General features: G+C 31.7%; 1 protein-coding gene across 2 annotated transcripts in view; it reads left to right on the top strand.

Annotated features, from left to right (window-relative positions):
* DPYD (dihydropyrimidine dehydrogenase) overlaps nt 1-16,309 on the top strand; it is a 794,533-nt gene that overhangs the window by 78,518 nt on the left and 699,706 nt on the right. For both annotated transcript variants that reach the window (XM_088022348.1, XM_028101938.2), the window contains exon 3: nt 15,438-15,520. In XM_088022348.1, coding sequence (XP_087878474.1) covers nt 15,438-15,520 — 83 coding nt within the window. The remainder of the gene's footprint in view (nt 1-15,437; nt 15,521-16,309) is intronic.

Here is a 16,309-nt window from a genome sequence, read left to right on the forward strand (position 1 = left end):
ATGGCTAGCACAGAGAAGTGGAATTAGAAATTGGGGTATGAGATGACACATTTTTATATAATTGTATTTTTTCTAATTTTATAAGAACATGTATTTTGTAATTGACCATCTAACTATTAAAATTTGAAATTAAAAAAAACTAAACTTAAAAATGCTAATTCAGGGGCACCTGGTTGGCTCAGTTGGTAGAGCATAGGACTCTTGATCTTGGGGTCATGAACTTACTTAAAAATAAATAAATAAATATTTTAAAAATACAAGTTTGTTTATAATATGCAGTATTTTCAGCATGTAATTTTTATTAGTGTACTATAATAGAAGTGAAACTTGATGAGTTAATTACTTAAACCATTTTTAAGGAAGTTGTGGAAAATGTTTTTTTTTTTTTAAGATTTTATTTATTTAACAGAGAGAGAGAGAGGGAACACAAGCAGGGGGAGTGGGAGAGGGAGAAGCAGGCTTCCCACTGAGCAGGGAGCCCGATGTGGGGCTCGATCCCAGGACCCTGAGATCAGGACCTGAACTCAGGACCTGAGCTGAAGGCAGACCCTTAACGACTGAGCCACCCAGGTGCCCCAGTTGTGGAAAATGTTAATGTATTTTGTAGGAGAGAGTTTTGTATGTTGGTTGGTTTAATCAGAAAGGAAAGAAGTCTGGTTTCTAAGGCTACAAACTTATTTTTCAGAAAATTGGTTTACAAGGATCTGCTAAAGTCGCTGATTCTAGCTCCTATACACTTTTTTGGGGGTAGCAATGGTTTTGTTAACTTGTGTGACTTTAGGGTTTATAATGTTAAGTTTAATAATAATACTGTTTCCATTATTTATCAATTGCTTAATGCACATATATATGTACATACATATATATATATTTCCATTCTGAAATTTCATGGAAAGGACACAATATTGGGTAACATGAAAATGTGGCTCTATTAATTGTAGTTGACAGGCAATATTTCAAAATTTTTTTCCCCAAAATCTTTTCTATGAAACTAGTGTTCCAGGAGAAGACACCATTTTTCCATTTGTTTCTTCATTTCTTTTCATTGTTTTTGAGTGTGCTTATATGTTTTTTGAAAACTATTACATCCAGGGCGCCTGGGTGGCTCAGATGGTTAAGCGTCTGCCTTCAGCTCAAGTCATGATCCCAGGGTCCTGGGATCGAGTCCCGTATCGGGCTCCCTGCTCCTTGGGAGCCTGCTTCTCCCTCTGCTTCTCTCTTTCTCTCTCTCCCTCTCTCTCTCCCTCTGTCTCTCATGAATAAATAAATAAAATCTTTAAAAGAAAAAAAAGAAAACTATTACATCCAACCATTCTGATAAGTTACAATGTGAAAGTATTCAGAGAACTGGAATTATCTTTGCTTATTCTAAAATGCTTGATACAGTGAGAAACATTCCAAACAAAATGCTTTCTGATACAGCTAATTAAATATAAAGACCACTATCTAAGGCTTTGGTTTTTATTCTGATTACTGAACTTATATCAGAATTTCATCTTTTGGTCTCATCTGTTTAGTCAGAGAAAATAAAAAACTTATAATTTATGATTATCAAGGAAAGGAGATAATTTATTTTTTAAATTTCATATTTTGAAATGAAAGTCATATTTGTATTAGAAAAAAATCATATCTTGGCAGATGTTAAATAACTTGATATGTATTTCAGAAACACAGATATTGTTTCATGTGTCTCTGACATTGAAATACATAGTAAATATATCTTACAATTTCTACTCAAATCTATACCCCTGTATGCCTACTATCTGCTGTGTTAGATTTTTACCTAATCAATATTTAAAAAAAAAGAAAAACATTGTCACATCACATTCAAATGTTTAGTTTCTTAGGATGGAGGGTTCATGAACACCAAATTTATACCTTCCATATTGATCTACTTATTGCTGATACTTAACATTTTAGAACTAAAATTACTTATTCTGGAGAATATGAATTATTTAATCAGTTCCAAACTTTTGAAATAACTGGTGTTTTGGAAACCAGAAACAAAAATTATAATAGGAGTTTAGACTATAATGTATTGCTGTAAGGATAATCATTAAGGGAAAACACAGCTGACATTTTCTGATTTATGCACACAATCAGAGATGGAGTCCAAGGACTGTGACATAATTATCTTCATGCTAACAATTTTTGTAAATCTCTTGACAGAATTTTTGCTAATTTTAAAATGCCTTCTGAAGATTAGCACTTAAAATTGTTGGGGAAAATAGCACAATTTATTAGCAAGGGTATAATTGTAAACCTTCTAAATACTCATTGTGAATATCATTTAGACAGTAACTCCTGCTTTAGCAGCTGGTATATAAGACACCAGTTTATGGAATCTTGAAACAGCAGAGAGTGGAATCTAATTAAAGAGGATTACATGCCAAAGAAAAATTATTAAAAACAGACTAATAGACAATTGTTATGAATTTAGAAGTCTCTGCCAACTTCTCTTTTTCATACAAATTTATGTAAGTAACTCTCAAGTAAAAGCCTTTATTTTTTTCAAAACCAAAAGGATGTTACAAGGCCTTATGTTTTGCAACTTAAAAATGATTGCTTTCCTGAATTTTAAGTTTACGCAAGAACTTAAATGGTTCTATTACTCTTTCTTTTCTCACAATGTAAGATACACCTGTGATTTGAAAGATAAATGATTAGAAGTACTATTTTAGGTTTTGTTGCTTGTTTGATATCTATCTAATGTCAAGCATTCCATAACTGTATACAGGAAATTATGTATTAGGCATATTTTTCCTTTTTAAGCAAAAATCAGTTTATCAATTAGGTACTGTTAATGGAGGTTTAAGTTGAATTGGCTTGCATATTTTTCTTTGTAATATATATTTAAAATTTGTGATGCACTAAAGATTGTTAAATGTCAGTATCCCAATCTACTAAATTCCCCTTCCTGTTTGAATTGACTCACTTTGCTGTGATCTCAAGGGGTTTTGTTTCAAATAAGAGAACTGAGATAGCTTAAAATGATATGTAGGAAGCTTTTAATTATTTTTATTTTTAAATAGAATATTAAAATACGTGGCCCTTCTTAGTCCTAGAGAAAAGACTGTGTTCATGTCTGTCATGCCTAACTTTACATCTTACACACCCTGTATGGTATTGTTACAATACATCATGCATTGCATTTACAAAGCTATATAGTTTAAGTGGACCTTTGTAGATTTTGACTAAATTAAACATACTAAAAATTAATTGTTAAACACAGAGAATAATGTGTTTTTTACATAATAAATGCATGAACACTGGATTCAGTAAATGAGATATTTGTGTAACATTCTTGTGTAATATTCCTCACAATAATCCTTTATATGAAAAGTTCTATCTAAAATTGTCTTTGAGATATAGAGAAATACCACTGTTGCCCAGAGTAGTAATATTGGAATTATTTTTACTGTATACTACCTCACCCCTGACCCCAAAGTTTTCCTCACCTGCTTAGATGGCACCTATTCTAGGATCGCCTGCTACCCCAGAGAGAGAGACTCTCCAAGGACAAGGGATTGTTTTAAATTTAAAGCCTTCAGATTACATCAAATTTTAAATCTAGAATAGGTTTAGGATCCTACAGAAATAGAAAAACCCATGATTTACTAGTGGTAGTAATTAATTCAGTGATGTAATTAATACTGATGTTAGTAAGAAGTATTAGTAAATATATATATTTTCTTTTTTTTTTTAAAGATTTTATTTATTTGACAGATAGAGAGAGACACAGCGAGAGAGGGAACACAAGCAGGGAGAGTGGGAGAGGGAGAAGCAGTCTTCTCGCTGAGCAGAGAGCCTGGTGTGGGGCTTGATCCCAGAACCCTGGGGTCATGACCTGAGCCGAAGGCAGATGCTTAACCGACTGAGCTACCCAGGTGCCCCTACATTTTGATTTAGACTATGAACCTGGAAATGAGATTTATTCTATCCATTCAAAATGTATTTCTTGTTTAGAATATATTTTCACATACATGATCTCTTTTAATTTATCCTCACAACAGTACTTTAAGTGGGTAGCATTACTTTTATCACTTTCATTGATAACTTTATTCCATGAGGGAGTATTTGCAGATTGAGATGTTAAGCATTTTCCTAAGAATACATAAGCAATTTAACTGCAAAGCGGGAACTTAAAAACAGATTTCGTTTCCACAACCCCTACCTCTCCTACTATATTATATTCCATTTCACTGTGACTCAAGAAGATTCTCCTAGAAAAGGCCTGATTGTAGGCTGCCCACCATTAGTGAAATGACATTATCTAAATATGATTATGTCTTAATGTTCCCTGAAAGGATTAGACTAGTTAAGACATACCGAAGGGAAAAGTAATTATCTATTGAAATATGAATCTCTTGATTAGAACTGGAAATTATATATTGGTATTAGAATGTTCATCTAGAATTTTTAAAGATTTGAATATAATCATCATTTCTTACTTAGAAACAACTTCAGTGGGGCTAGTTTTGTTGAGTGCCAAAATTAAAATACAACATTTTATTGGAAGAATGAGTTCACCTAATTTACTCTTTCTTTATATGAACTTAGACCTTAGGAATTTCTAACTACATAAGAAACATATGCACTGGTTTACCTTACTGTCTAAAGAAAACCATTAAATTAATCAATGTCAAATCACCTTAGAGTTGTAGTAGTAGCTTGGAGTATGCTATTTAAATTCTTTAGATTTGAAAATGTGTTTATAATTGCTTCCAAAAGACTTGTGCCCACCTGGTGAAAATTCCCTGTGGTTCCTTCAAAATATAGTGTGCTGCAGGCTTCCAACCATCTGAGATTTGTAATGATCATTAATGCATGATTAATATGTAGCAATGATTCTCCCACTTGACATGGAACATACATGCCTGATAAAAATTACCTTATTGAATTGAAATTGCATTTTTTTAAAATGAAGAGTGTTTCTTTGTTTTTAACCTTGGTATCCCCAGTGACTAGCATAGTATCTGGCACCTATTAGATTCTAAGTAAGTAATTGAATGAATGAATAAGTGATGACAGGCTTTCATTTCTACCTTGGTAACAGAATTGACTTTTACATCATATTCTTTATTAGTCGTTTGAAAGCTTACACTTAAGTGTCATTATCAAACTCTAATAGAAATTTGCCAGTTGTTGTACCAGTTGCTTCTCAAGATACTTGGGCAACTAGTTACATATGTAACTTTCATTTTTATGTCATCTAGGTTCATTGCAAAGTCATATTTCTTGATATTAAAATTTGGTGAGCATAGACATAGAGCCATAGATGGGTTTTGGGGGATCCAGTGACTCACTAAAATTGCATATAGCATATGAGGTGGGTGTGTGTGTGTGTGTGTGTGTGTGTGTGTGTGTGAATATTTAATTTTTTAAGAGGAAAGGATCATGATTTTTTATTATATTTTTGTAGGTGTCTTTAGACCAAAAAGTTGAAAATCTTTTCTTTTCATAGGACTGTATTTAGTTTACTTTATTATTCAGAAAATTGCATGGAAAACATGAAAAATGCACATTTTTCTACCTCACTTTATAAAATCTGATCCCTTAGGATTATGGTGGGTAATAGATATTCCTCCTCTTTATTCTTTTCTTCCTCTTCCATCATTTATTTAAAAGCTTCTATTCAATGTATTAAGTAATTTACATATATTGTCTCATTTTATTTAACCCCCGTTCAAAAAAGTTCTTTTATTATAGCATTGGAAGAAGACCCATGGGCAAAAAGAGCTGCACTGGGATTGTGAGGAGTGACTGATTATATACTTTTTAGTTAGTGGGGGTTGGGGACAATATAAGTCTCAAGGAATTTGGAAGCAATGCTTCTAGGACCTTGAGGGGCTAGCTACTGTTATGAAAAGGTCATTTACTGTTATTGTCTAGTAAAACATTAGTCATGAAACCCTTCAGATGTGTATCAGTGGGCCATGTGTTTGAAGGATGATTACTAACATACATCTCTGGGGCGGTGGGGGGAAGAGATGTTTGCAGTTATCAGAGCAAAGTAACACTAACTAGAGCAAAGATGTAGTTGGTAAAACATTAAAAGAAATCCTTGAGGTTGCTGTATGTAGTGTTACAATCTATATGTCTCAGGAATCTTGCCTGGAGACTACAAGTTGCAGCAAAGTTTGGCCTTTGTTCTTTTTCTTCCGTCATTTCCGCCCCCTGAACAACTTTGATCCTTAAATCTTGAAGGTTGCTGGGAGTGGAAGGTCTCATCTTCCGTAACTTCTTTCAGCTGAATAGGGGCATGGAGATGTCCCTCCAGCCTTAGAAGTAAGTATATTTCACTTAGAATAAACTGAGTTAAGTATCCTGCCTGAGGAAAGTAGCTAGTAGGCAGGCAATGACACTGGAGTATGAGCCAGTTCTGCTACCTTAGCCTTTGTTTTTTTTTAATCTAGAAAAATTTGACTCATTTCAAAGATATGTTCAGAAGTAATAAACTTATAGACATCTCTGCTCCAAGGAGAATTAATTCCTCAGTCTTCTCAGTATTCTCACTAGATTGTGATCAAGTTGGGGATTTATTGACCATTATATCCCTGGTGCTTAGTGTGATGCCTAATGTAGAGTAGAATTTTCAAGAATTTATTCTAAATTGAAATTTAATTGATTAACTTGAGCTTTTATGATTTAGTAATTCCAAGTCTTATATTTCAGTAGCTATGCCGTCAACTCTCTGTGACCTTAATATAGAAGTTTCTTCATTTATTAAACTTAGTGTTCTAATTTTTAAAATTTAGGTTAGTATGTAAATTTTAGATCCAACTATTTAGTTTTAGTTACTGTGATTATATCATAAAGGAAATGCAGTCCTATGGAAATTAAGTCATATGATAACATGATTTTTTAAATAATATAATTTGCTAACTTTTTTGCTTATTTCCAGCTCCATCTGGCATATGAATCAGTAGATATTTGGTTGAATTTGTTTATTGTTTGGTATAGTTTAAGCAAAGATAACTCAGTAATCTTATGTAAAATTTTTAGCATTCAGAGATCTCCTTGTCTATTATTTTACTCCCATGTTGCTATTGATATTGTTTGTTTTATTATACTTTTATATAATCCTTAACACAGATGAAATATAAAACACTATAAAATCTATCACAGTTGAAACTCTAGACCTTCCTTCAACCCATGGGAATTCATTTGGCAGAAAGCCACCAAAACCAGTTCTTTTTGATGCTTAGTTTCTAGTTTCTACTTTAATTGCTGCCAAAATCTGAGCACTTGGGGGATTTAATTGCTCATTATATTTGTCACAGTGGTGTCACAGACCCAAATAAAGACTGTTGCATGAAAAATATTTATGGGTATTAATTTGGCCTAAACATGTGTATATTGGATTACTATTTTTCTACATTGTAAAGTATAGCATGTCTAGACAGAAATAAGAATTCTTTAAGAACTTAGGCCCCACTTTACTAGTAAACGATTATTATCCATCCAGTCCAGTATCTAAATTTAACAACAAACACCTAGGGGAAGATCTATTCATAACTTTGTTATATTCATTTTATTCAGTTTACTTTTTTGAAGCAGTCTCTAAGGGATTTAAGTCTGGCTCTGAGGACAGACTACTTGGGTTCAAATCTCTATATCCCTTACTAGCTATATGATCTTGGGCAAGTTATCTTAATCTCCCTGTGCCTGTTTCCTCATTTATAAAATATGGATAACTGTGTTGTGAAGATTATATAGGCAAAGCGCCTAGAAAAGTGTCGAACACAGAGAAAGCCCTCAGTGTTTGCTAGTTTACCATAATTCAGCTTTATATGCCAAAAAACTATAAAGTTTACCATGGCTGCTGATATGAATTTCCAGTTTCCTACTCATTAAATAAGGATAACCTTTGCCTGCTGTAGCAAATAGCATGTCTGGTCAGCACTAAATCCAGTACCTTTCATGTCCTTCCATTTTTATTGTGTGTTCCCACTTGCTTGTTCCATAGTTGTAGGCTAATAGTCTGCTTCTTGTTCCAGTCTTTTATTACTAATCACTTATTTTTCTTGTTCTTGTGCTTGCTAATCTGAGGAGTAGTTTGTTTATTCATTCTCTCTGTGTGTTCCCTTTTCCCTTTTATTTACCCTCTGCCTTTCCCTTCTTTCTTTCCTATAAAATACATGTACCACCTTGCATCTGCTGTGGTGGTTGCAATTACCTTGATGAAAGGAAATTATTAAGCACTTAAGAAGTAGGAAATGCAAGTCATCACCATGGACAAGGTAATTTTTTAGAATTGTTTGGGAGTTTTTTATATCCTGGAAATTAAGTTCCCTATGTCTTTCTTATGCCTGAAATTGTCTTCTGGGATAGTCCTACACTACAATATAGAATCCCCTAGAATGAACAAATATTAAGTATCTGTTGCATGAAAATAAGTTTATAATTTTTCTCAGATTCATACTCATGTGAACAGGGCTGAGAATAGACTTTGATTGGACATTGGCTCCACTTAACTTATAGTTGTCCCTAATGTTAGGGAAATGTTATTGATAAATAAATAGAACATTAAGTCTGTTTGCCTCTCACCCGATGGATCTGATGTTTAATTTTATTTATGGATAGGATGAGGAGATAAAGGTGTTAGCTGCTTGAGATGTTTCTCTCGTTATGGTAGAAGAATAACATTTGTTTGCAGTCAATTAGACTTAAACTCCTATATCTTTTCTTTGAAATATTGTTCTTGAAAAAAAATACTGGATTTCATTTCCATTTCAGGACACGGAAGTATTTTTGGGGAAGATAACAGACCATTAAATGCTTACAGGGCCTTCCTTCCTTCCTTCCTTCCTTCCTTCCTTCTTTCCTTCCTTCCTTCCTTCTTTCCTTCCTTCCTTCCTTCTTTCCTTCCTTCCTTCCTTCCTTCCTTCCTTCCTTCCTTCCTTCCTTCCTTCCTTCCTTCCTTCCTCCTTTCTCATTCTGTTCGGCACAATAAGCTTTGTGCAGTCTCAGGGAGTGTGAAACATGGAGACTTCTTTCCTTTTCTTTTAGGCAACATGATACTCATTTTGGGTTTCCATTCCACCTATGGCAAAGTATGTAATTTTTTTTGGCAAAGTATGTAATTTTAAATACTTCCAGATAAAATCACTACTGAAGTTAAGCCTTTTTATCATTAAAATGAAGAAATACCTATAGATAGCCTGAAATACTTTCTCTTTGTACTCTGAGAACTTGTCCTCAATTCCTGGAGCCACAGTGAGCTTTGCGGGGCACTTCAGGCCCCCTGTCCAACTTTCCTCTTTCTTCTGCCTCAAGAGAATGTTTTTATTTCCTATCCCTTTGGCCAGAAAAACTAGATAGTCAAATAGTCTTTCAACTCTATGGTTTATGCTAGGGATGAGCCTTTAAGAACTCAAAATTCAATAATTTTGTTTCTTTTAAAATATTTTTCATGAACTTGTTCTTCTGCAATGGTGGAGGCCAAGATAAAGTTTAAAATTATGTAATGAAGAGGAGGGCAGTCACAAAGGATTTCAGGTCAAAAGACAAAAAATTTTTTTCTTTATGTTCTCAATTCACTGCATAAAAAAGGAGGCAAATGCATTTGTTGTAATAACATCTAGGCCTGTGTGAGATTCCAAAAACATGTATTTTTAAAAATATAAATCTGAAAAAGTAAAAATTTCCTTAAGAATTATGTTTTTTAAAGGTTATCTACACATGGATTTTACTGTAAAATGACCTTTTCCAAAAATCGATCATTCAGTTTTTTGGAAGGATTTATAAATTGTAAGAAATAATAAAAGCTTATTTTTTTATTTTTATTTATTGCAATTTATTACACAGCTCTTCCCAGCGGACTTCAGACATGGATACTGGGATGACAAGAGGCTTTTGTGGACTTCATCTGTGTTTGCTTTTGATTCTAAGCTACTGTCACATTGTTGGAGTGGGCTGCCTTAAATATTTGTTATCTGTGACTTTCTTTTGCCATGAGCATTATTGCTCTAGTCTAGGGAGTAACATTAAATGGCTAAACTGAGATCTTAAAGTTCTCTTTTAATTACATTAGTGTAATTACCAGGCCCTTCCATCAGTTTTAACAATTCAATCTCACATTTCCTATAGCATTATGAGTCTTAAAGACAGTACCCTAATTCAAAACATTTGTTTTTAAATAAAGAGATTCAGATAGAGTGATTTTGTTAATCCCTATTGGTAAATGCAAAGTTTAGAAGATTTTCAACCATACAAAACAAAAATATCCTGTCAGGGGACAGATTTATTTCTATGAAATGACTCCATTTAGGAAAAACACGTATCTGTGTGTGTGTGTGTGTGTGTGTGTGTGTGTGTGTGTGTGTGTGTGTGTCTATATATTTAAAATTAGAGATTGGTTACAAATATGCCCATAGCAATTAAATAGAAATAGCTGTTTTCACATCTGATTTATAAACCATCTGTGGAGAAGCATCGAATAAAGATAAGTGCTGTTTTCCATATCTAAAATCAAGTAAATTTTGAAAAAAAAAAGGGTTATGAAACCTCCCGCTTTAAGATTTAAACATGTCTCCTAGCAGTAATTCATCTAAATTGATGGAGTTGGGTTGATTTTTGGCAAACCTAGCTGCAGAGGAATGTAAGTAAAATTATATGACCAAAGAGAAAATATATGTTGTTTTCTATAAGTGGTTAAATTGGGGGGTGATTGAAATTAGAATCAGAAACCTTGTTTGAGTATTGACTCTACCACAGAATACAATAGTCACATACTTGGGGTGCATTTTAGGTGAAAACAATTTGAGTTACTTGGGAATAATCTCAGTCAATGAACATTTATTTTTCTTTTTAAAATATTTTTAAGCTTTTAATTAATTTTCAAACATCTATTCCTGTCCTATGTTTATAGTATTATTAGCAAATCAAATCAAAAAGAAATCAGCTAAATAAATAACAGCACATGGAGGTACTGGAATGTCATGCAACTTTAAAAATTGCATTGTGAGATGTGTTTAGAATTATGGATAGATATTAGTCATATATTATTAAGTTTAATTATATGAAGGTTTAAAAATAGTACATTACAAATATCATATACCTAGTAGTTGTGTTTGGGTCTTTTTAGGTATTCAGTTACTCCAAAAGGCATTATTTGAGTAGCGTTTGTTAACAGTAAGCTATGTTGTAGGTTGTATGTAGCAAATGGATATAACTGAATTTATCACACGGCTTTATTTTTTTATTTCTTTGTGTTCATTCTTATATTTCTCCTTGGGTGTGCAGAAGTAAAGAAAACTAACTGATGAGTAGAAACTTCCAGGAATCAAAATGAGGGTATTAGAGGGGGGTGGGGGATGGGTGAGCACGGTGATGGGTATTAAGGAGGGCATGTATTGCATAGAGCACTGAGTGTTATATGCAGACAATGAGTCATGGAACACTGCATGAAAAACTAATGATGTACTGTACGGTGACTAACATGACATAAAAAAATTATAATTAAAAAATAAATAGAAGTTAAAGAAACTTCCTAGATAATTTGAAATATGAAAACTCTCATGAACCCAGCGGCAAACAATTAGAGGAAGAAAATCATTTAATAGAGTGCATATTTAATAGAAAAATTAAGAGATAGTGAAACGGTCCTGTTTTTATTTAAATTTCTTTTATTACTAGCATTTATTTTATTGTATTATATTAAAGCAGCGTAGTCAACATAAAATGTACAGCTATTTCCAAAAACTTTAAAAGTTTCATTTATTTATGAAATATTTTGAAATCAAAAGAAATATAAACCCACAACTGAAACTTTGGAAAATATTGAAAACTGTAAGTTTAAAGAAGTGCCCTTGTTTATTCAACATTCTCTGGTAATCTGAATTACTATTTCATTTCAGTAAGGATAAGTTAGACTTTGTTATAGGAATTGGTTCTTTCATACAGAATTTTAATAAACAATAAAGTGTTATTCGATGATTATTAGTTGATAGCTAGTATTTACTGTGTCAGATACTTTGAACTTCTTTATATGCATTTTTACATTCTAACTATAATGATATTTGATTACATTATGATCTCCTAACCAGAATTCAGACTGTCTTCTAAGAAGTTTTTATTGCATTATAATTACATATGGAAAAATAGAGCATTAGTATTCAGTTCCATGAATTGTCACAAAATGAATTAAACAGTGCTTTAGAAGACCCTCTTGTGTCACCTATAGTCACTATCTTGATTAGTTCTGCCTATTTTTAAAACAATAACTTCACTGAAATATATTTACATACCATAAAGTTCACTCTTTTAAAGTGTCTAATTCAGTAGTTTTTAGTATAGTCACAGAGTTGTACATCTAGCACCACTAATTCCAGAACACTTTAACTCCCCCAAAAGAAACCTCATTACCATTAGCACTCATTCCCCCACTTTCTTCAGTCTTTGGCAACCACTGATCTCCTTAGTGTCTCTGGATGTGCCTATACTGAACGTATATATGGCATTATACAGTGTGGCCTTTTGTATCTGGCTTTCTCATTTAGCATATTTTTAAGACTCATTTATGTTGTAGCATGTGTCAGAACTTACTTTTTTATGGCCAAATAATATTCTGTTACATCATTACACTACATTTATCATTTTATTGACTTTTTGAGTTTTGGATTTTTTTCTATTTTTTGTCTGTTATAAATAATGCTGCTATGAACCTTTGTATACAAATATTTATGTGGGTGTATGTTGCCCTACATTTCCATTCTTACACCAGTACCACAATGTCTTGATTACTCTAGTTTTAGTGTCGGTTTTCAAATCAGGAATTCCTGTTTGAGTCCTTCAAATTTGCACTTCTGTATTTAAGAATGTTTTGACTATTCTAGTCGCTTGTGTTTTTGTATGAATCTTAAGATCAGCTTGTCAAAATCTGCAACAAAATGTCGGCTGGGATTTTGACAGGAATTCATTGAATCTTTAGATCAGTTTAGGGAATAGCACCATCTTAACAATATTAAGTCTTCTAATCCATGAACATGGGATGTCTTTCCATTTATTTTTGTCTTTTAATTTTTTTCTTGATGTGTTGTGCTTTTCAGTGCACAGGTCATATGCTTCTTTTGTTTAACTTATTCAGAAATATTGATTCTTTTTTATTCTCATATAAGTGGGTTTTTTTTTCATTTTTGGATTACATTGTAGCTTTGCCTATTTTTGAACTTTGTGTAAGTGGAATAATTTTGTTGTGTGTTCTTTTTCTTTTGTGTGTCACATCTTTTGCTTAATATTATGTATGTGAAATCTATCCATGTCACTCCATGTAGCTGTAGTGTGTTCATTCTTATTGCTATATAGTTTACCATCATATTACTATATAATGATCTATTTATATATTCCATCTTGATGTACATTTGATTTGTTTCTAGTTTTGGGCTATCTTGAATAATGTTACTTTTAACATTTTTGTACATGAATTTAGGTGAACATTTTATAAATTTGTTCTGGGTGTATTCCTAAGCATAAGTTCAGCTTTTGAAAGAGCTTCAAAAAGCCTTACAAAGTGGTTGTAACAGTTTACAGTTCTATTGGCTAGTACTTCACTTGCTTTCTGTACTAAAAAAGCGGTTTGTATGATCTACATTTTAGTCATTTTCACAGTGTGTAATGATAATCCTTTTGTTTAAATTTGCATCTTTCTCATGACTAGTGATGTTGATTTTGTTTGTTTTTAATTAGTAATTTTGGATATTCTCTTTTATATAGTGTTTATATGTCTTTTGCCCTATTTTTATTGAGCTATTTGTCTTTTTTGTATTTATTTGTAGGAGTTCTTTCTTTATTATAGGTATAAGTAACCAAAATAGTGTGAAACCAGCCTAAGTATAGGAAATTGAGTAGTGGTTCATAATGGACCCCAGAAACAGACCACATGTATACTGTGACTTACTTTATGGAAAAGATTAATTACAGTGGGGAAATGATTTTAGTGAATACAGTGGGGTATTGATTTAATTGATTACCTATTTCACATCATATACAAATATCAGTCCCAGAGGATTGAACATCTAAATGTGAAGTGTAAAATAATAAAGTTTTATGAAAAAATATAGGAAAATATATTCATAACCTTGAAGAAGTCAAAGATTTCTTAAAGAGGACACAAAAGGCAATAACTATTAACCATAAATTTAGTAATAACAAATTGGACCTCATTAAAAACTAATTTTCTTTGTGAAAAGACACTACTAAAGAAGTGAAAAGATAAGACATAAAGCAGGAGAGGATATTTGCAATTTATATATCCAAAATAGAACTGTTATCCAAATTGTTTTAGATACATTTGGTAATTTTCAAGATTTTCAGTATAAAAACATGTTAACTGTGTGTTAAAAAGGATCTTTGCCCTAATTTGGCTGATTTAAAAAAAAATCAAGATAAAAATAGTGGTCTATATATCTTGATAGGTCTTAAATAAATTAATTTTTATATGTTAGAAATTATTAATCTAAATTCTGTAATTTTCTAAAATCAGCATACTTAGTTATAATTTACAATGGAAGGAACACATTCATATTTAAAGTTTTTGTTTGTTAAATTAGCTAAAAGCTAAATCTAATTATTTTATTACCTAAACACTCCTAAATTCTATATAAAATCTAATATGCCAAAAGAGTCATGGGTACATTTTTAGTTTAAAATTTAATTCTACACTACATTATATTCTCAAAACTGATTAGGATCATGTAAGATTAAGTTAGTTTTACATATAAAAATATAGTTAAGAGTGTAATTAAAAAAAAAGATAAAAACTGTTGGAAAATTCAGTCCAGTAATGCTAAGAACCTGGTATAATGCCACTGAATTTTAAGAATTGAACTTATTTATTTTTAAACATATCTATATATAAAATATATTTATTTTTAAACATATCTGTATGCATATATTTATAAATATCATATATACAATTGTTATTTAAAGATCTTATTCTCAAATTTTGGTTGCAAATGTTGGAACTTTTATAATTATACCTGGGCTGTATCTTTCCATGTCAGTAACTGCTAATTTTTTTAGAACTAGTTATTTATCCCATATAGTTTATTATGATTTCAAACTTACTTTTATTGACTTTCTCTTTTGATTTCAAATTAGTTTTCATATACTTGAGATTATTTTAGAGAACTAATTTTTAAACCTTTTCAAAGCTTTAGAAGTTGTACTAATTTTGTATAAAATTAATTTATTCTGTTTACCCCATTTAAAAATTGATAAAAAGACTTCTGTGATAGCTGTATCATAAGACATTTTTATTTTGTTACTGTTGAATTCATACTGTCAATTTTAATGAATCCTACCCAGTTAAAGTGGTGTGCATATTTTTGATGAGTCCATAATCAATATAATCAATTATATTTTTACATAATTGCACTGATATAGTTTTATCTCAGGATGTTGGAGGATTAATGCGTTTTTTTAATATGTTGCAGAAATGCGAGAAGCTGGAGAATAATTTTGATGACATCAAGCACACGACTCTTGGTGAGCGAGGAGCTCTCCGAGAAGCAATGAGGTAAGTCTGGGTCACCATAGCAACAGTCACAGATGTGGTAAAGAAAAAGTCATTCTTCATTATTGGGGGAACAAATGAGTTCATTGCCACCATTCAGCTCTGTTCTCTAAGGTATTAATTTGTCAGTGGAGAGACTTCCCTTGAGGCTGTACTTTGGTTTTGAAGCTGCATAAATGTTAAGCCTCAGTGCACAGTAAAAAATGTAAATGTTTAATTTGTTACTTAAAATGCTTAAGGGGTGTCTTGTTTTATATTTATACTAAACTGTGTGATTGAATGGAAATATTGTTCATCTAAATTCTGCCTGAATATAAAAAAAAATAAACAGTACAATGGTGGTTAAACTGAGTAGTATTTTCTCCTAATTAATATTTAATTTAAAAAGAGGTACTTAAAATTTCATATTCTGTTAGATTTTATAGGATTATATCATGTTTTTAAACTGATTTACATTTTCACACTTTTATAGAGCGTATGGATTAACTTTTTTCATATATAACGAGCTTGATGTTTTTTTTTTCTTTTTTCACTTCTTAACATTACTATTTCTAAATATTTCTCTGAAATCTCCCCAAACTTGATACCTTTTTAACTTTTAGGAAGCCGTCTTTAAATCCATCTTTTACTAGACATTAAAAATGTGTGAGGAATAAAACTCATCATCCTTAGAGCTAGAAAACAACAAATGAGATTGATTTTAAAAGTTCTGAGCTGAACATTTCAGTGAGATAATTTCTAATATATTTGTACAGAAATAGTATATTTACCTCTATTTAGCCTATGAAACTA

This window comes from Eumetopias jubatus, unplaced genomic scaffold (genome assembly GCF_037043125.1).
Source record: "Eumetopias jubatus isolate StellerSeaLion01/CBP00866 unplaced genomic scaffold, mEumJub1_p1.0 scaffold_4, whole genome shotgun sequence".
Taxonomy (NCBI): domain Eukaryota; kingdom Metazoa; phylum Chordata; class Mammalia; order Carnivora; family Otariidae; genus Eumetopias; species Eumetopias jubatus.